Raw genomic sequence first — 20,642 nt, forward strand, 5'->3', positions numbered from 1 at the left:
TAGGGGGGAAAAAGTAGTTTATTTTTTCTCAGTTCAATGTAATATACATTGCTACTATATTTCTATAGTACCAAGGTTCAAGTGTAGGACTGTGGACTCAAAAGTAGGTATATGTACCTATACGTATACATTTAATCATAAATCAATATATTAATTTACCACAAAGGATATAACAAATAACCACTTTCCAAAGCAAATTACAGGAATGCCACTTAAACACTTTAAACAACCTAAGGGTAGAAAATGGTAATTTGAACCCTATGTTCACCCAAGTGCTGCAGACTGACCAGATTTAAATTTTTACACTACAAGGCCGCATGTGCCCACAATGAGAAAATATACTCTGGAGATAACTGATGCTTCAGGACCACAGGCAGAAACAGCATAAAAGGTAAGAGCCATACATACAGCCTTGATAGTGTCTTTAACTATTGTTTTTCTTTTTTAAAGCACCTATTAACTTCCAAACAAAGAGCAATCTGGTTCTTGATGTAATAAAGGAACTTTAGCATAACAGAAGAAATGCTTTAATTAGCAAAGACTAAAAAGACCTGGTTTTCTTTCCACAGCTTCTGCCCTTCAAAAGATGCAAATTTACAACCTGGCCTAAATTATATTTGGAACTGAATATAAATTAGATATTTACAAATATAAACAAAAGATCTTAGCAGAGAAAATCTTAGTATTACAAAATTAGAAGAGGGATCTAGAATACTTCTATAATGTGGAAGAATCATTGATGTGCCATCTGAGCACAAGACCTATTTTTCCAATTCTAGTATGTGAAGAGTACTGAATGTATGTTAGTTTTGCACATTACCACTTAAAGTTTGTTTGCTCTCCTCCTACCCCACCCCCTTTGCCAGAATCCTTTACCAACTCTACCTTTATTAAATAGAGTTAAGTGTCAAATGGCACAGTATTCAGTTGAGTAGGCAATAAGTGAAAATGTTTTACACTTGAAAGACAGGTCATATAATGAACAAATCTTGTGGTAGTGCCTGCCTGCAATCCCAGAGACTCAGGAGGCTGAGTCAAAGAGGATTCCAAGTTCAAAGTCAGCATCAGCAACCTTATTGAGACCCTGCCTCAAAACAAAAAATAAAAAGGGCTGGGAATGTAGTTCAGTCATAACGTTCAATTCCCAGTATCAAAAAAAAAAAATAAAAATTCAAACTGCTAATAACCTAAAATAGGAGGAAGGATGAAAGAGGAAGGGAAAACATGAGAAAAGGATTAGACAAAATGTATTTATTGGCAAAGAAACAAAAACAAAAACCCTACACATAGATGAGCTAGTTTCAAAATTTCAGAGAGGAAGTGCTTAAATTTGGCAAGCTGTAAATCAAGGTTAGAACGGTTAAATTATTAGTTCAAAGCCACAAAGTCATCCTTACTTTATAATGAAAGAAAGGAAAAAACCCACCGTTATATTTTCTAGATCAAGATGCTTATTGTGTACAGTTTCACACAGTCTTCGGATTTTTTCTTTAATTTTGTTCATGTCTTTTTCATTCAGTAGCTTAGCTGATGAAGCATCTTGTTCCAGTTCCAAAAGTCGAATCATTAGATCTAGGCTTGCTCTATCAAGATCCATGTTTAAACGATCTCTACTTAATATGTACATGAGGGCAGCTGTGCAGAGAGATAGATTCTTCAACAGATGGAGAGAAAAAAAAAAAAGAATAAGAAAAAAAAAAGCAATTACCAACAAACTCATTTAAGAAATAAGACTGTTATTGCCATTTATTTAAAAGTTAAAAAGTGGACTGGGGATATAGCACGGTTGGTAGAGTACTTGCCGTGCATGCACAAGGCCCTGGGTTCAATCAGATAGATAGATAGATACATAGATAGATAGATAGATAGACTGATTGATTAAAATGTACCAGGTGCCACCAGCCTGCAAAGGCTGAAGCAAGAAAACTTGCAACTTTGAGCCTCAACTTAACAAGAATTAAAAAGGGGATGGGGATGAAGCTCAGAGGTAGAGTACCCCTGGTTTAATTCCCTGTATGACCAAAGAAAAGTTTAGTAAGCCTAAAACTCATTGTTCATTGTTTTAGAAACTTTGAAAATGTCTGATTCAGTGGTAACCCTAAAATTCTAGGGAAGCATTAAATAAAGTAAATAAATTTAGAAAACACTATTTCTTAAAGTATTCCTCTTGATGGATGTTCCCTATGTAAATGTTCCCAAACTGAAAGAATATATGTTGAATTACAGCTTTCTTTGGCCATTTTCTGCTAAATAAAGTTTATAACAGTTTTTTAGACATATATACATATATGTAAAACCTATTACAATATATCTTTTTATTCTCTATGATATAGACAGTCAAAATTTTAGTTCAAAATTGGTATATAATCATGTTTCCAAAACTTAGCATACCTTTTCCCTGCAAAACACACACAGATCAGTTTGCATCATTGTACATTAACTTACAATGCTGAAATAAACATTTACAGTAGGTGCCACAATCTACAAATATTCAAGATGACATATTTTAGAATAATGTATAGAAATACAATACAGTCAGCATTTGGTATTTATGTCCAAATTCAACCATGGAGCCAAAAATATCAGAAGGGGAAAAAAAAAAAATCCAAGTGTACTGAATACCTACCTACAACCCCTTTTCCTTGTTATTGTTCCCTAAATAGTAGAATTTACATTGTATCACGTATTTTAAATAATCTAGAGATTATTTAAAGCATAAAGGAGGATGTGCATAAGTTACATGCAAATACCACACAATTTTATATACCGGACCTAAGGATTTTGGTATCTGTGGAGGTCCTGGAACCAATTTCCCACAGATATCAAGGGATGACTATGTAACAAAATGCCTTATACTTGAGATATTCTGATATTTGAGATATTCTCTATTATTTCAATGTATAGAAACAAAATTTACTATCTGAAGATTTAAACTTTTTGAACTAGTTAATATTCCAGGCTCAAAAATAAAAATAAAAAGATTAAAATTTGAAACTCCCAAAGTAGAGCAACTTAAGACATTTAATTATGCAAGTGATGAAATGTTTAAAACAATTAAATTATTTGCAATAATTAAGATGCCAAGTAAAGGCCTTGAGGAATCCACTGATCCTGACTAAACACAGTAACATTTCAGAGTCCATTCTTCTTCTCCTTTTTAATCTTTTTTTTTTAGTTGTTGATGGTACTTTATTTTATTTGCTTATTTATATGTGGTGCAAGTGTACAAGCAAGTGCTCTACCGCTGAGCTACAACTCCAGCCCCTCAGAGTCCATTCTTAAACACAACAAAGCAAACTACTTCTTAGTTTTCATCTCTTCTCCCTTCTTATTTTCTGTGCTACAAACTGGTAACAGAGTTATTTATGCCTACTCAAGGTTAAGCACATTACTTTTGGTCTCAGAAGACTCAGACTGTGTCACCCAATCTGTAGTAGGGACATAATGTCCTTGAAAAGAAATATAATAAGGAAATCAATCTTAAAATACCACTTTTGATAATGATTAGCAATGAAGATTATTCTCTTCCATTTTGAACATTAAAACTGATATTAGTACTTATGCTTAACTATTAAGAAAAAGCATCAAAGACAATAAAGTGAAGAATTTAATTGCTTCAACAATTCAGCTATCTTTCAGATTCAACACTGGACAAAATGTTTAAAACTTAGGTTCTATTTCAGAACTTTTTTATTCATACTATTCATACTATTAATATCAAACTACATTAGAAGATTTTTCACAGTAGTCCTTAGTAGAGGAAATCATGCTTACAGAATTAAATAACCAGTATGGAATATTAGCTATTATAAGTAAGTAAAATTTTAGCATATATTGATGAATTAAGAAAAAAAATAGGGGGATGGGGATGTGGCTCAAGCGTTAAGTAACACGCTCGCCTGTCATGCGTGCAGCCCGGGTTGAATCCTCAGCACCACATACAAACAAAGATGTTGTGTCCGCCGAAAACTAAAAAATAAATATTAAAATTCTCTCTCTCTCTCTAAAAAAAAAGAAAAAGAAAGAAAGAAAAAAAATACTGGGATGAAGTTGTGGCTCAGCAGCAGAGCGCGCATCTAGCATGCACGAGGCCATAGGTTCGATCTTCAGCACCACATAAAAATAAGTAAATAAAATTAAAAAAGAAAGAAAGAAAAGAAAAAAAAATACTGCCATGAGAACATAATCAAGTGAAATGCTATACAAAAAGTTACAACATTAAATTCTACATGTTCGGCAAATAAAATGAACCTAAGTATAATTAGGATATATTTATAAGAATATTCAGTTAGGTATTTTTTATAGTCCAACAGACCAAAATTTCTCAATAATGTTTCCCAATCTCAGAAACGTAAAATACCTGATGGTGCTGGGAATCATCCAAAGTTTTAAAGACCATGGCAACCATTCCATGTGCTCTCAGGTGCATTCGAAAACTGGGCATGGCACATTTAGTAGCCAAGCTAATAACACTAGAAGAAAATAGACAATGTTCAGAAAAGTGAAAAGAGCTATATTAGTTTTTGTTTGCATAATGTCAAAACAAGGGAGAAAAAAAAGGAGGAATCAGAGTTAAAGTTTTGCCCATATCAATTCTAATATAAAAACCATAAGCAAGGTTGGAGGTGGTGAGAATATTTGCCTAGCACGCTAAAGGTCCTGGATTCAATGACTAGCACCAAAAAACCCCAACAAAACAAAAACTAAAACCCATGGGCAAAATCAAATTATTAATATACTGATGCTTAGTGTGTGGTTGGGTATAGTTATTTTTAAAACAATGACTGTCTTTATTCCTTACATTACTACTATCATAAAAAGCATGAAGACCCAGCTACATTTCATAAAGCTTCTGATATGAAAACTATAAATAATTACACTTGATTGGATATACTCCAACTGACCAGACATTGGATCAATTATACTATGCAAAAGATGATTCATATCATAGGATACTTAAGTTCTCACCTAATTCATTACTTGATGCTTGAAATTGAGATGGCAAGAAAAAAGAACTTTAGTACACTATTTTTTTAAGCATCTAGAAATTACACTTATACTATGCTAAAAAGACTGATCACTGGGGCTGGGGATGCGGCTCAAGAGGTAGTGCGCTCACCTGGCATGTGTGAGGCACTGGGTTAGATCCTCAGCACCACATAAAAGTAAGACATTGTGTCCACCCAAAACTAAAAAATAAATTAAAAAAAAAAAAAAAAGACTGATCACCCAGTTTTCTCTATATTATATATAACCAGATTCTTTATAAGAAACCGATCACATTTTAATACATTGTTGGCTATACACGATGAAAAAATGTCTGGCTTTTTCTGGCAATACCCAGGTGAAAAAATTTAGTAAAATATAACAAGCACATAGTTATAAGATCTTACCTAAGGCAACGTGTGTTTAGAGGCTGAGTGCTCTTTAAGCCACTTAACAAGTACTCAATGTCATCAGTGAATTCTTGATTTTCACCAAATTCCACCACATCATTGAAGTGCTTCACGTGCTGAACAACAGTATATAACTGCCAAGAAAAAAAAAATAAGTCCACCTCTTTTGTAACTATGAACTAGCATACTTGCATCTACAGGTCCACTTTATTTCATATCAAAGTATATACATCAGTTTGTTAGATGGCAACAAAAATATTTTTTAAAACACTGGTATGTTGTAGGACAAGATAATTTTGTGGTTCAAACTGCTGCTATCAGGGTACTGATATTTGTTCAAGACATTAAAATGCTAAATGTTACATACAAAAATCTATCCACGAGCAGTAAAACTGTATTTGGCTGCTTACTTCTTTGTCTTCTTTTCTGCATTTCAGTGCAGTAACTATATCTTGGTAGGGCTGAGTAGGTATTGTCACAGTTTTTATCACTTTGAGTGGTGGTGCAGGAGCCTTAAAAACTCCATCATCTTTTTGATTTGGTTCCTTTGAAGACAGCCTCACCTATTAATAAAGTTGTATTCAATTAGTTGGTCTAAGTAAATATATTTTTAAAAAGTAACATCTTGTCTGACAAATTTAGTTTTTAAAAAATAAAGAGTTTTTTAAAAAGGGGAAGGAAGGGAGGCTTCTAAAAGGTCCTAAGAGATACTTTAAATTCCATGCACTACTAGGTAAGACTTGATTTACACACAAAAGAACCACTCAGAAATTGCTTCTGATCTTTTAAATCTTTTAACCTTTAAATATAACTTGTTATTTGTCTCCAGGACCATTCAAAGAATTAAGAACCACAATTGCATGCATAAATAGCATTGATAAGCAGCTAGGGATGGGATGGAAAAAACAAAACAGACCAAAGAATCCTGGAAATATAGGAAGCTGAAGTAGAAATAAATAGCTATCAATAACATAGCATACATCAACATGGTAGATAATTATTAGTACACATAATGATGAGTTTATACTATCAAAAGGAATTTTAATATAATCAACTTAAGAAAGGAAAAGTATGCAATGAGTTTTAGAAATACCACTATTAAAACTGGGGATAAGGCTCAGTAGTCGAATGTTTCCCTACCATACACAAGGCCCTAGGTTCACTCCCCAGCATCAAAAAACAAACAAAACAAAAAACAAACAACCAACCCCCCCCCCAAAATATTCTTTATCCTCAATATTGTTGTTGTTGTTTTTTATAAATAAGTCATTCCTTGACAATAGCTTTAGATGACTAAAGCCTTAGTTGTTAACCTGATAGTTTTAATGTCTGATATTCTGAAGCAAACGTTTCAATAATAATCTTTCTTCAATTTAGTTTTTGAATTGAAAAGAAATGCTAGATGGAGTACAGAAGGGTTTCCCCTCTGAAAAGTAAATTAAGAAGAGAAAGCCACTTTGATATCCATGTAGAATGTAATTGACAGAATAGCTATTAGTGGTCAATACAAATTTCAAATAAGGAAAATATGTTCCTAAATACTAATTCCTATAAATTTTTAAAAATGTGGGTCATAAGTAAAAAGATCCTTATCTTTTAAGGCTTTCATTTATGACCTATAAGGTATAAGTATTCTACTACTCTACCCACAATCCTCACTTTTCTCAATTATTTAAATTGAAGCTACTAAATTTCAGTGAGGGAGACCAAAATACATTGATAAATAGAAAAGTCACAGTAACTGCTTAAGATAGGAATTTACAACTTTAATATTAAAGAACACAAAATAAAAAACTTTGGTACACTTACTGTGACACTCTGAGGTTTTACTGCTGGTGGCCCAGGTAGTTCTTCTGAGTCTGGATGGTTCCAATGTCTAGCATTGTATACAGCTTTTGTAGGTGACTAGAGAAATAAGAAAAAGGTTAACTGCCTCCATTTTACTTTGTATCATTATGAATAAACATATATCCCAGAGGAGGAAAGATGAGTGCTACTGCCATCAGGTTCCCATTTGTATGGCAGATATACTCACTGTGGTATTTGGTCATAAAACTGGGCAGCTGGTTCGCTGTGCAAATATACCCAAAAGGTGGCACTTGAGTGTGAACCTCTTGCCATGCTTGTATTAACTTAATTCAATAATATTTAGTTCAATATCTGGCAAATTTTATTCCTCACACTACAATGTTCAATCTTCCAAAAATAAGAACCAAGCAGCTTATTATAGGCAATACAGGTCCATACCCATTTCCATGAAATGATTGAGCCCAGCTGAAGTTTTCAAATTTCATAAAGGTAAAATATGGGACATACTCCTTACAAGAAACAGTGGAGGTTTAAAGGAGTACCATGTAATAATATTCATGAATTCTGCAGCAAAATGTTTTAAGTGTTCACATTAAAATCATATAAAGATGTAATTTGCCTTGCATTAATTCAGGTTACTCTGTTGTCAAATCAATTTATTAAAGGTTATGAAAACAAATTGTTTTGAAACTCTAAATTTCAAGAATTAAGAATAACTAAATCTATAAAAATCAATAGATTTTTATAGGATTAAAATAAAAATCCTATAAAGGATTAAATCTGCATAAAAGGAAAAAAAACTTTCAAAAAAAACCTGATTAAACAAAGACTGACAACAAAAAAAGTCCTCAGCATACATCCAAAGGATTTAAAATCAGCATACTACAGGGATGCAGCCACATCAATGTTTACAGCAGCACAAACCACAACAACTAAGCTATGGAGCCAACCTAGGTGCCCTTCAACAGATGAAAAGATAAAGCAATTGTGATATATATGTAAAATGGAATATTACTCAGCCATAAAGAATGACTTTATGGCATTTGCAAGTAAATGGATGGCTCTGGAGACTATTGTGCTAAGTGAAATAAGCCAATCCCCCAAACCAAAGGTTGAAAAAAAAATCCCCGCCCCCACCCTGGGGAGTAGTTCAGTAGATTAGACAAAGGGGAATGAAAAGGGAGAGGGGACAGAAATAGGAAAGACAGTAGAATGAACATAATATAAATTTTCCTATGTACATATATGAAAATACTTAAGTGAATCCTACCATCATGTACACCCACAAGAATGGGGTCTCAATTAGAATTAAGATATTACATGTTTGTGTAATTATATAATAGTGGATTCTATTGTCATTATAAATAAAAAGACCCAGCAAAAAAAGTAACAACTCATCTTTTCTGTCCTTTACGAAAGTGAAATTATCTCTTTTAAATTTGAAATAAATTTGACTTTTTACAGAATTTCTGTTCATATTTTAAGTACTACACATAAAAAAATAAGAGAAAAAAAGGGAAAGCATACTTCAAGACTGATGAAAAATCTACATTCTCATTATTCATATATGCCAAGTTTACATAAATTGGTGATTCATTAGTAGTCTAAAAAATTTAAGCACTCATACAATGAATTGATCAGGTCTTCCAATGCACAAAGGCACAGATATAGACAAGAGAGTTAAAAACCTAGCTTTTTATTACTTTTTATACTCCTCTTGAACATCACCTATATTAGATCCTTGATTTGAGCAAATTCTAATCCCCCAGTCCAGTCATCGAGCTCAGGCTTTTGTTAAGAATAGGTATCATATGCTGGGGTTGTAATTCAGTGACAGAATGCTTGCTTAGCATGTGCAAGGCCCTGGCTTCTATCCCTAGCACACACTCTCACCACCACAAAAAGAAAAAAGAACAGGTGTCTCAAAACTAAATCATTTTCTTTCCTTCTAGAAAGTATTGACTCTAGATAATGATCTTTTAGTTAATAAAAAGATTGTCTAGTTCCACACACAACAAAATTAGCACAGCAGCTCATGGTTCTAAATTAAAAAACAAGAAGAGTACACTAAACAACAGATGCCATGTTAAGTATTAAATATCACTGTTATTTGTTATGTTGCACCATGCAGTGTGACACATAAGAAAACTAAGAAGTGGTCTATCCACCTCACAGGGACTGGGATCAACAAATGGGAAACCTGACATAAAAACACTGTTAACAAGTGTTATTACAAAGAACAGCAGACAGGCGGAACACTATTTTAGTCATCTCAAAAGCCCCTGAGGCACAACAGCATGCAGAAAAACTGAACCATATATATTAAAAGGTCATATTAAATTAACTTTTTGTTTACTCTGTTCAACAATCAATTTGATAAAAACTATTATATTTAAAAAGTTTTTGGTGATGTTTTGCCATTTTAATGTTAATGAGTAATTCTAAGAAAAACAGATTCACTTAGAACTTTTCCTTCAGTTCCACTTTAAAGTCTACAAAGTTATAGGGCTTATTATGGAGGAGGAGAGCTAATGAAGATCTACCTAAAAATTAAATAATATCCAATATGTAGAGCAGGTGCACACACAAGGGGGAGAAGAGTTAAAAACAGGAAAGGAGAAAAAGAAGGCACAATCACTCACTCTAAGCTCCTCACTTGATTCTAAAATGATACAAGAGCTGAACATGGTGGCATACACCTTCAATCCTTGTGTCTCAGGTTGAGTCAGGAGGATGAAAAGTTCATGACTAGCCTTGGAATTTAAAGAGACTCCTCTCAAAATAGAAAATAAAATAGGTGGGGGGCGGGTTGGAGATACAGCTCAGTGGTAAAGTGATGCTGGGTTCAATCCCCACAACAAAAATACATAAGTAAATAAAATGACACAAGAATTCTACATTCTCCTAAGTGAACTATGTAAGCTATACAACACTGATGTCACATTCTAACTTCATTCAAAGTAAAGTTGTCATTCATTTCAAAAGTATTTGAAAATACCAAACAGCAATTAAATTTCATGGAAAATCAAAATCATCTATACTGAAATAGAAGAATAAAAGGTAAATAGGAAACACAAAGAAGAACAAGGAGAATGTAATTTTAATCTGAAAACCTGTGCTAAAAAAAGTTCCTTGAATCTTTACACAAAGATGTATGCCTCCTAGGCCTACTGTTTCCCAAGCCACTTTTTCCTCAGGCCTGTCATTTCCAAAATTTCCCGAAATCTACAAATCTTTACTCACAATCTTAAGTAACTGGAAATTTATCCATGTAAGAAAAATGGCCTGTGCAGTGTTAATTAGCCCCCCAATAATATGTATTTTTAGAATAGATGAGCAAAACCTACAATATAGGATACTTTCTCAATGTCATCTATTATCAGATAAAAGAGAAAAAAATCAACTTAAGGGTCCTGAGAACAGTCAGACCATCATAAGCCCTCTCACTACCACCAGACTGATGACATTCCCACATCTTTTCACACCCCCTCTCAGTTTCCCTTAAAACAAGCCCAAGACTCCAAAAGGTATGCCCCATTCTCAATCTGCTTTCTCCTGTGAATGTGTACTTCTTGCTTTTCTAAATTAATTTCTACTTGTGTCTTTTACCTGACACATCTAGAAATTCTTTCTTTACTTTTGTCCTAAGTTGATTTCATTTCTACTTGATGTAATATCTAGATGTTATTTAATTTTTAGATAGATGTATCCACAGCAGTTCCCCTCCCCCATAATAAGACCTATAACTTCATAAGACCTTGAAATAAAACCCAAGGTCTCATTCTCCAGAACCTCTTTGGATCACCTCTGGTGACTACCATTTTAAATCTAGATAAGGTAGCATACTCCTATAGTCCCATAAACTCTGGAGGCTGTGGCAAGAGGAGCACAAGTTCAAAGCCAACCTCAAGAACTTCGCAAAACCTTGTCTATAAATAATTTTTTAAAATGAGAGCTAGAGATGTGGCTCAGTGCTTAAGAACCCCTGGGTTCCATTCCTCAAAAATCTAGCTAAGCTTTAACTGGGTCATTCTGAGTATATCACCAGGTATGTTTGTCTTTAATCTTATTGATTTTATTTTGGTTTAAAAAGCAGATAAATAGCATAATCCAGATTCCTTGACCTTTCTTTTTGTTAAAAGAATTTGTGACTTGTTTGTTCTGCAAGCTAATGACAATATCTGGAATAACAACAACAACAAAAAACCCTTTTAAATACTCTTTAACATTCTAAAGATTTCAAAATAAAAACCCTTTTAAATACTCTTTAACATTCTAAAGATTTCAAAATATTTTAGCACATTTCAAGTACTAGTTATCTTAAACATCTTATATCCTCTATTGTTCAGTTGTCCAGGAGCACAACAAAAAAAAGATGAATTTCAAATGTAATCCTCCATTAAAATCTAGCTAAGGTGGCACTTATCTATAGGAGATAATCTAGTTTCTATGAAAACAATGGATAAAAACTGGTTCTTACAATTATAGTACCAAGACAGTCATAGTGATAAACAGATTGGCTTGTTGAATTACAATCAAAAACCAGAAGAAAGAAGAGTTCCTTTCTGAAAACCTAAGGAGAAATGACAATATTATGCTATTCTCAATTGAACTAAAGAGGAAAAAATTTGGCTGTTTTTAAGTCATATTAATTAAAAAAAAAAAAAAAAAACAGAACCAAGTTTATTTATAAATTTTAAACAAGACTATGAACTAAGTGAGAACAAAAACAATAAGCCGATCAAAATTCACCTAACCTTATCCACAAAAGATTTCATGAAAACAGAAATGCACTCTCATTAGTAATTCAACCAGCATGAAGTAAACTAAAAAACTCTATACAGTGATGAAATGCATAACTGTGTGTGTATAAGGTGTTTTAGTGCCAATTCAAAAATGGGGAAGGAAAGGGAAAAAAAAAAAAAAATCAATCTGGAGCTTTTTTTTTTTTTCCCTTTAGAAAATTTTCAAGATGGGTGGCAAAAGCAGTAGAATAATGAAGAGGAAAGTGTTACAAAGATTCTTTTAGCTCTATAATCTCAAATTATCCTAAACTAAGGGAAAAACCTCACGTTAGATATTTAAAGCATTAAATTACTTAAGGGAAAACTACAAAAATCCCTAAATAAATAAATAATGTCTATTTTAGTAACTACACTCTGTAAAATGTAATACAGAAGACTGTGTGAAGAATTTACAGCTAAAGGGAAAGAAGGGAAATAAGAGACATCTGGCTATTAGTATAAAAAAAAAATGAAAGGGAAGAGTGGAAAACAATAAAGTCCATTCCCTCCAAGGGGTGGATAATAGGCTGGAACAGATCTTGGATGAAGTCACTCTTCACTGAACTCAGCTTTTTGTATAGTTCTGACTTTTGGAACCATGTTAATGTCTATATATTCAACCAAAAATAAATTAGATCAATAAGAATAGAAGGAAAAAAACTCAATGTGCTCCTGTTGCTCACCACCAAGAAGAGAGAAGGAAACAAAGAATCTTTTGAAGATGGGATGATATTGTAGGTATCTGTGTGAACTCATTACTTCTAGAATAGACATGTACATATGCATCAATCTACTACATGCATATGTGTATATTTATATGTATGTAAATGTATATGCATATGCATGCATGTTCTTTATCTCAGTTTGCTAAAAAGGCCAAGAAGCAAAAAGCACTCCCACTGGCATACCACCATAATCTTCATCTGTAATACCATTCATCTCCAACTAGAAGGAATAAGTACCCATCAGAAAATAGGCCTGATTCTAGGAGTTGAGCAGGTATAGAATAAATATGGAATATTATGTTATGCCAAAAAGCAAGGAATAACAGGGACTTAAAAAGGTTCCCCCAGGCCAATCAGGGTAAATTTAGCTCCAAAATAAATACTGTATAAATTATGAGCTATTCAGGAAAAAGAGGGATTCATTAAAGAAGTAAAATTCACAGAAACAGAGTAGAAAGGTGTTTGCCAGTGGCTAGGGAATGGGACTTTGGTACAAGGGTAGAAACTTTCAGCTGATCCAGTTCTAGATGTCTAAGTATGATGACTACAGTTAATAAGCATAGAAATTTGCTAAAAGGCCAGATGTTGTGGCTTAAGCTTGTAATCCCAGCCTCTCGGGAGGCTGAGGCAGGAGGATCACAAGTTCAAAGCCAGCCTCAGCAAAAGTGAGGTGCTAAGCAACTCAGTGAGACCCTGTCTCTAAACAGACTACAAAATAGGGCTGGGGATGTGGCTCAGTGGTCGAGTGCCCCTAGTTCAATCCCCAGAACAAAAAAATTTGCTAGGAGATCTTAAGCATCTTAACCAAGAATACACGTCCACATAAAATGGCAACTATATGAAATGATGGATATGTTAATCACCTTGATGCTGGTAATGTATATTTACATCAAAACACCACATTGTATACTACATACAAATACAGATATACACACATATACACTTTTCGTCTAGTTTAATCTCAATCAAATCAGGAGGAAAAAAATGAGCTCCTATTGACAAAAGAAACAGATAAATAGTGTATCCTCATGCTTACAGAACTTCAAAGGACTTTGGAATGTGAAGGAAGTACATGATTTGGACAATTATCATTTTACAACCAATGTAGTAAGCATTGGAACAGGAAAGGATCAACAAGTGTACACATATCAAATAAGCACATATTCTAATAAAGAACAGGGCACTTATAAGTATTCTTTATACAGATTGCTTTTTAGTTACAAGTGAAAAAAAATAGTGATTATACAGTGGAGAAATGGACAATGCCCAACATCCCTGAGAGTGGCGTCTTGATAAGGACACAAAAAAGACATCTACCTCATACACCACAGTTTGGAATACACAATCTGAATTAATCAGGAAAATATATTCAACTGGCTGGGCGTGGTGGTGCACACCATAATCCCAGTGACTCTGAAGGCTGACAGGATTACAAGTTTAAAGCCAGCCTCAATAATTTAGCGAGACCCTGTATCAAAATAAAAAACAAAAAGGGCAGGGCACATGGCTCAGTGATTAAGCATCCCTGGGTTCCACTGCTGGTACCCAATAATCATAATAATACTAGTAAGAGAAGAAGAAAATATCAGAACAAACCAAAACTGAGGAGCTCTTTCTAAGAGGATGAAGAAGACTGATGAATAAAGACCAAAAAAGGGCTGTGGAAACGCTCTAGATAAAAGGAGACTAATGACATATAATCACAAAATTCAATATCTCCCCCTAACTAGATCATGTAATAAAAAAGTGAAAACAATAGCATAAAGGACATTACTGTGTCAAATAACAAAAGAGATTAGGTAGATAATGTAAAACAATATTATATTCACTAAAGTTGATAACAGTGTGATGTGAATATGTAACTGATTAGGAAATACAAACTATTGAGGAATAAAGGACTACAATATATAGACTTTACCTGTATATCATCATGCTTCATCAAAGTGAAAAAAAATGTCAACGGGATAATCAGGATAAAAGGTGCTTGTATTTTACATTATTTAATTTTGCAAGTTTTGCAGAGAGAGAAGAGGAAGGAAGAAAAGAGATAAAAAAAGGAATTACCCAAAATAAACTTTAAAGGGGGAAAAAAGGAAGAATATCAGAATGCATTGGGACATTCATCTGGCCCAATAAAAATATAAGTAAAAATTCACTGTGACTGTAAAAATCTGGTTAAAATGACAGATAAAAGTCAGCTGTAAGGCCTGCTGTAGGGCTGGGCATATAGCTCAGCTGGTAGAGTGGCTTGCCTCTAATACACAAGGCCCTGGGTTCAATCCTCAGCACCACCAAAAAAAAAAAAAGAGAAAAAGCCAGCTATAAAGTTAACAGGAAATAATGTTCCCAAGGACCTCACACAATTATAAAATGCCATAAGGAAACCTTTCTTTTAAGTGACTGCTTTCTTCTAGTGAAACTTTGTTCACTAAAATCAGACTATCAGAAAACTCTGAAGTTTCATTCATGCTCCTCCAGATTCTATCTTTCTGCCAGCATTGACCATAAAATATGGCATCCTAAAACCATGATCTAGCCATTGTCCATGAAAAAGCTAACCCCCGTCAGCCGTGGTGGCGTATACCTATAATTCCAGCAGTTCAAGTGGCTGAGGCAGAAGGATCATGAGTTCAAAGCCAGCCTCAGCAACTCAGTGAAACCCTGTCTCTAAATAAAACACACAAAAAAAGGGCTGGGATGTGGCTCAGTGATTAAGTGCCTCTGAGTTCAATCCCAAGTACCCCCTAAAAAAAAAAGTTGACCCCAGTGGGAATGTCACCCAGGGTTGTGTGAGCAAGGGGCTACTGCAGGAGCTAATGACTCTCACGATATTCACTGACAAAAGACTATCTGCCTTCCCTAATCAGAGAAATTTCTCAAATGGTCAGGGACCAACCATGGAACAGTTAACAGAAGTATACAAAGACCCAAGATTAAGCTCTCTCTACAATTCCTCATTGGACCCATTCAAGTTTCTCACACCCTGTTACAACCCCAACATGGACATCCAAGGTACCATCTGCCTGAACATTTTAAATGACAAGTGTTCCATCTGCATGATATCAGAACCCTCTTGTTCTTATCTAGAGCTTCTTAAGAGAACCCAACATTGAGAGCTCTTTGAATGTGTATTCACACATGCTACCAATATTAAAAACCAAAACCAAAACAAAACAAAACAAAAAAAACACACCTCATAGCTTTTAAATATCTGCAAGAAACCTACTCAAAGCAGATCTCTGGCCAAGTACCTCTTTCCTTGGTTTCTATGCAGGACTCTGTATTTTGAACTGTGGGGATTTTTGTTTTGTTTTGTTTTGTTTTGTTTTTTTTAAAGATGGCAGTTTGTGAGGAACACTCTTTTGAGAGAGAGAGAGAGAGAGAGAATTTTTGTAATATTTTATTTTTTTAGTTATCGGCGGATACAACATCTTTGTTTGTATGTGGTGCTGAGGATCGAACCCGGGCCGCACGCATGCCAGGCGAGCGCACTACCGCTTGAGCCACATCCCCAGCCCTTGTTTTGTGTTTTTTTAAAACTATCTCTTGTGATACATATTAAACAAACACATTTGGATTTTTGTACAAGAAAGGCTGCTGTTTGAAATCTTATCAGTGAGAATAAAATACCTCACATACTAGCCTGGAGGATTTAAGTCACTTGATATGGATAGAATCTTGATTTAAGATCCAGACCTGGAGCTTCAAATAAGATTTACTGACAGAATATTCCACAATTATATTAACTTCATAGTTTCCAAGAAAATAGGACTCAGAGTGCAGTCTGTAGCCCAGATCTTGTATCTACATACATCAAATTTTAACACAGCACTTCTTTGCTATGAGTATTAAATACTATTAATTCAAATTTCACATAAACTCTAAGAAATCTTGTAAAAACTACCACAGTAAGATGCCTCACATTTCCTCTGTTGTGCATTATCTTTTATTGTAATAAGTTAATAACCACACTGTCAGATTACACGTTTTACCTGCTGACTTTAAGACACTCAAATCGGGATAGGTGTAATTAGAATCTCCAAAGGGGATCAGAGGGAAGAAAAATATTAGAAGAAAAGCTGAGTGAAATTTTTCCAAATTTAATGGGGTGACCAATTTTCAAATAGTAAGAAAAGCAAATATTAAATACTAAACAAAGACTTACTGGTGAAAGATATTTCAAGATCCCCAGAAATCAACATTTAAAAACATTCTGTCTCAGACTCTTGGAATTTAACGGTAAATATCTATGGTTACCATCTTTAAAAAATTTCCAGTATTGGGCTGGGGTTGTGTCTCAGCGGTAGAGCGCTCGCCTAGCATGTGCGGGGGCCCTGGGTTCGATCCTCAGCACCACACAAAAATAAATAAATAAAAATAAAGGTATTGTGTGCAACTACAACTAAAAAGTAAATATATATATAATATTTAAAAATTCCCAGTATTATGATTAGTATTTACTACTATCATTATATAGGTTGAGTATCCTTTATTCGAAATACTTGGGATCAGAAGTGCATCAGACTTCATAAATAATGAAAGATCTTGGGGGAAAAATTCAAGCCTTAAACATGAAATTCATTTACGTTTCATACACATCTTACACATATAGCTTGAAGGTGATTTTAAACAATAATTTCATGGGGAAAAAAAAAGCTTCATAGTGTAAAAATTTCCACTGTGGTATGTCAGCACAAAAAAGTTTCAGGTTTTTTTTTTTTTTTTTTTTGGAGAGAGAGAGAGAATTTTCTAATTTTTCAGCAGACACACATCTTTGTATGTGGTGCTGAGGATCGAACCCGGGTCACACGCATGCCAGGCGAGCGCGCTACCGCTTGAGCCACATCCCCAGCCCAAAGATTCAGATTTTGAAGCAGGGATTCCAGCTATTACATCAATGAATGGTAACATTATCAGGAAGTCAGTATCAACAAACCAAATTCAGTAAACTGTTTTTCAGATGTCTGAATTCTAAATGACCTCTAAAATATATTACAAGATGGAAAAATAAATGAAGCTACAAACTATGAACACCCTAACAGCATGGAATATGCATGAGTACGTGTACTTCTCTCAGTCTACTAATGTATGACCTAATTGACTTATGGCTATAGTTTTCATTTCAAGGCTCATTTTCTGATAATGAATTTACAGTGAAGTGTTTTGAATTTTCAAACTTTAGGGGTATCTAAAGAAAATTCAAAGACAAATAGCACTTTTTATTCCTTATTGAAATCTTTTCAAATTAAACATACAAGAATTAGTTAGTATACAGAAAATATTCTCTTCTTATTCCTTTTTGTATATCCCCAATCAGCTAGCACACTGAAAGTAATGCAGAATATACTGCATAAAATGACGAAACCTAATTAAGGGCTGTGGTTGTGGCTCATTGGTAGAGCTCTTGCCTAGCACACGTGAGGCATTGAGTTCGATTCTTAGCACCACATATAAACAAATAAATAATTAAAACTGACTCTTTTCCATACCTAGGCTCAGCCAGAACCCACTTACCTTTAATAATCTTTGCATCATCAACCTAGGAGCTATAAATGGACAACAGTGGCTTTTAACCTTTATACGTTGGTTAATATCACTGAACCAATGATGCAGTCTTTTTTCAGGCTGCATATTCATTAATGTCTCAGGTTTCTAGTCCTTGGGAATATAATAGATCTCATACTACTGTCTTGATGACTGGGTCCCAAGATGTTAGGGGAATACCCAAACAGAACAAAACTAACACTGGAGAAATCGGAAAGAAAAATAAGGTGTTTCACAGAGAGTGAATTCTACCTGCTAAGGAAGATATTGTATGGAAAGAACATTTGTTCTTGGGTAAGGCGTGGGAGGATTTGTCCTTTAAACTTCTTCATGTTGTAACATTGTTTTTAAGTTGGCAACCTACATAAATTCACTTTATAAAATGAAAATGAATTCACAGAACTACAAAGCTATATTAAACTTTAAAATTGCAGCTTTACACAATTAAAATGTTCTAATAGAACTGAATATGCAATCATGATTTGTATCAACAAATAAATTTTAATTCAATTGCTCAAAAGCTTACTATCCAGTGTCATACTGAATGACAGAAGGAAAGAAAAAACTTAAGTTCAGAATGTTCCTTTGAGAGACAAAAGACAGGATCAGATGGGCTCACCATTAAACAACAAGAAAATGATGAAGTAAAAGCATAATACTTGAAACCTGAAACTAAAGTTAAATTTATGTTAATATTTCCTCAATGATCTAGCATAGCAGCAGCCTTAACTGCAAAACAAGATGGCCAACATCCCAGGTAAAACATAAGCCTCCAAGCACTAAAGGTTAATCTGACTGTAAAAACAATGCCTTAAAAGTAAGCAAGAAAAGGCAGCAGCTGAATGGAAAGGTAGAAATAAAATCATGAGCAAGGAGGGCATAAGAAATGATCTTACGTTTATCAGCCCATATAACATTCAAATAATGATAGAGAAAAACAGAAATCAGAAGCAAATCTGTCACATTTTCTTAAGTCTCTACAAAAAAAAAAAGTTGGAACTTGTCTTAAAACAGGGCTTTACTCATGTTACATATTTCAAATGAGTTCAATTCCATTGTTCTTTTAGTTTTAAAAAAGTAGCAATAATTTTCTTAATTTCTAACACTCACATTGCATCCATTAACAGTAAACTCAGCTGCCATGACCTGATTTATTTTAGGCCAGACAGACTCATTTAAAATCAGGTCAAGTACATGTACATTGCTGTTTCTAAGCTATGATAGCAGCAGAGAATTTACTCTAATATTGAGTTAAAATTTTTTTAACATGGGACTGCAGATATAGTCCAGTGGTAGAGCACTTGCATGAAGCCCTAGAACTCAACTGAATACTAAATTAGAATAAAAGATATTTCAAGAAACCTTTGAACACATTACTATGACTACCCTCAGTGAAATATAAGATAAAAAGCAATGCAAAGAAATCTTAAACTATTTACTGTTCATAGTACTGTTGGTACTGCAATTTAGATATTGATATATGGTATAGAATAGACCGAGTAAGCTAAGTTACAAAATTGTCATGTTAAATTTAAAATGAAGCTATCAACGTGAATTTATGGCTTAAGAGAGCCTAGAGGCAGTGAATACATTTGGTACTGAAACCTTAGATTCTAAGTACTAATCTCCACACAAAGAACCAAGGGTCCTACAAGAATAAATGAGTCCATGATTGAAACACATGAAGCACAGACCGTCTTACTATACAGAATGGGAAGTGCTCAAAGATTATAGGACTATATCAAAATGACACAAGATACCTGAATTAGTTCACACTGACCAAAACTAAACTTTCAGTGTTAGAAAAGCCTAAATCTATTATACTACGTTTAACTTAATTTTTACTGCATATATTGAAGAAATGCAAGATGAAGTTTTATAAACATACATAGTGAAATGATTTCTACTAGGAAAGCAAATTAATATATCCTTCCCTTCCAGTCAACTTCTTTGTGTAAGAGCACCTAAAATCTATTCCTGAAAATTTTTCAGTATAAATTACATTATTAATAACTGTATTTCTCCCATTGTACATTAAATCTTTAAACTAATTAATCCTATAGAGCTATATTCTTTCAGTAGTATCTCCCACTTTCCTCAATATCTTCCAATTTCTTCAACCTCCCCATTCCTGGTAATGACTATTCTGTTTCTCTATAATTACCTTTTTAAATTTATTTATTAACTCATTCATTCATTCTTTCTTTTTTTTAAAATTTTTTTTATTAGCTACACATTGACATTACAATGATCTCGGCAATTCATACATTTGAATCACTGGGGTATAATTTCTCATTTTTCTAATTGTACAGATTGCAGAATCACACTGGTCATAGAGTCACCTATACACATACAGCAATCATAATGTCTATTCTATTCTGCTA

At 33.8% G+C, this 20,642-nt stretch overlaps 1 protein-coding gene across 2 annotated transcripts in view; it reads right to left on the reverse strand.

The window, feature by feature from the left end:
* Positions 1-20,642, reverse strand: part of Wapl (WAPL cohesin release factor) — a 70,353-nt gene that overhangs the window by 18,497 nt on the left and 31,214 nt on the right. For both annotated transcript variants that reach the window (XM_076834481.1, XM_076834480.1), the window contains exons 5-9: positions 7,206-7,301; positions 5,807-5,959; positions 5,394-5,530; positions 4,361-4,472; positions 1,427-1,654 (exon numbers count right to left, since the gene is read on the reverse strand). In XM_076834481.1, coding sequence (XP_076690596.1) covers positions 1,427-1,654; positions 4,361-4,472; positions 5,394-5,530; positions 5,807-5,959; positions 7,206-7,301 — 726 coding nt within the window. The remainder of the gene's footprint in view (positions 1-1,426; positions 1,655-4,360; positions 4,473-5,393; positions 5,531-5,806; positions 5,960-7,205; positions 7,302-20,642) is intronic.

Source organism: Callospermophilus lateralis, chromosome 15 (genome assembly GCF_048772815.1).
Source record: "Callospermophilus lateralis isolate mCalLat2 chromosome 15, mCalLat2.hap1, whole genome shotgun sequence".
Taxonomy (NCBI): domain Eukaryota; kingdom Metazoa; phylum Chordata; class Mammalia; order Rodentia; family Sciuridae; genus Callospermophilus; species Callospermophilus lateralis.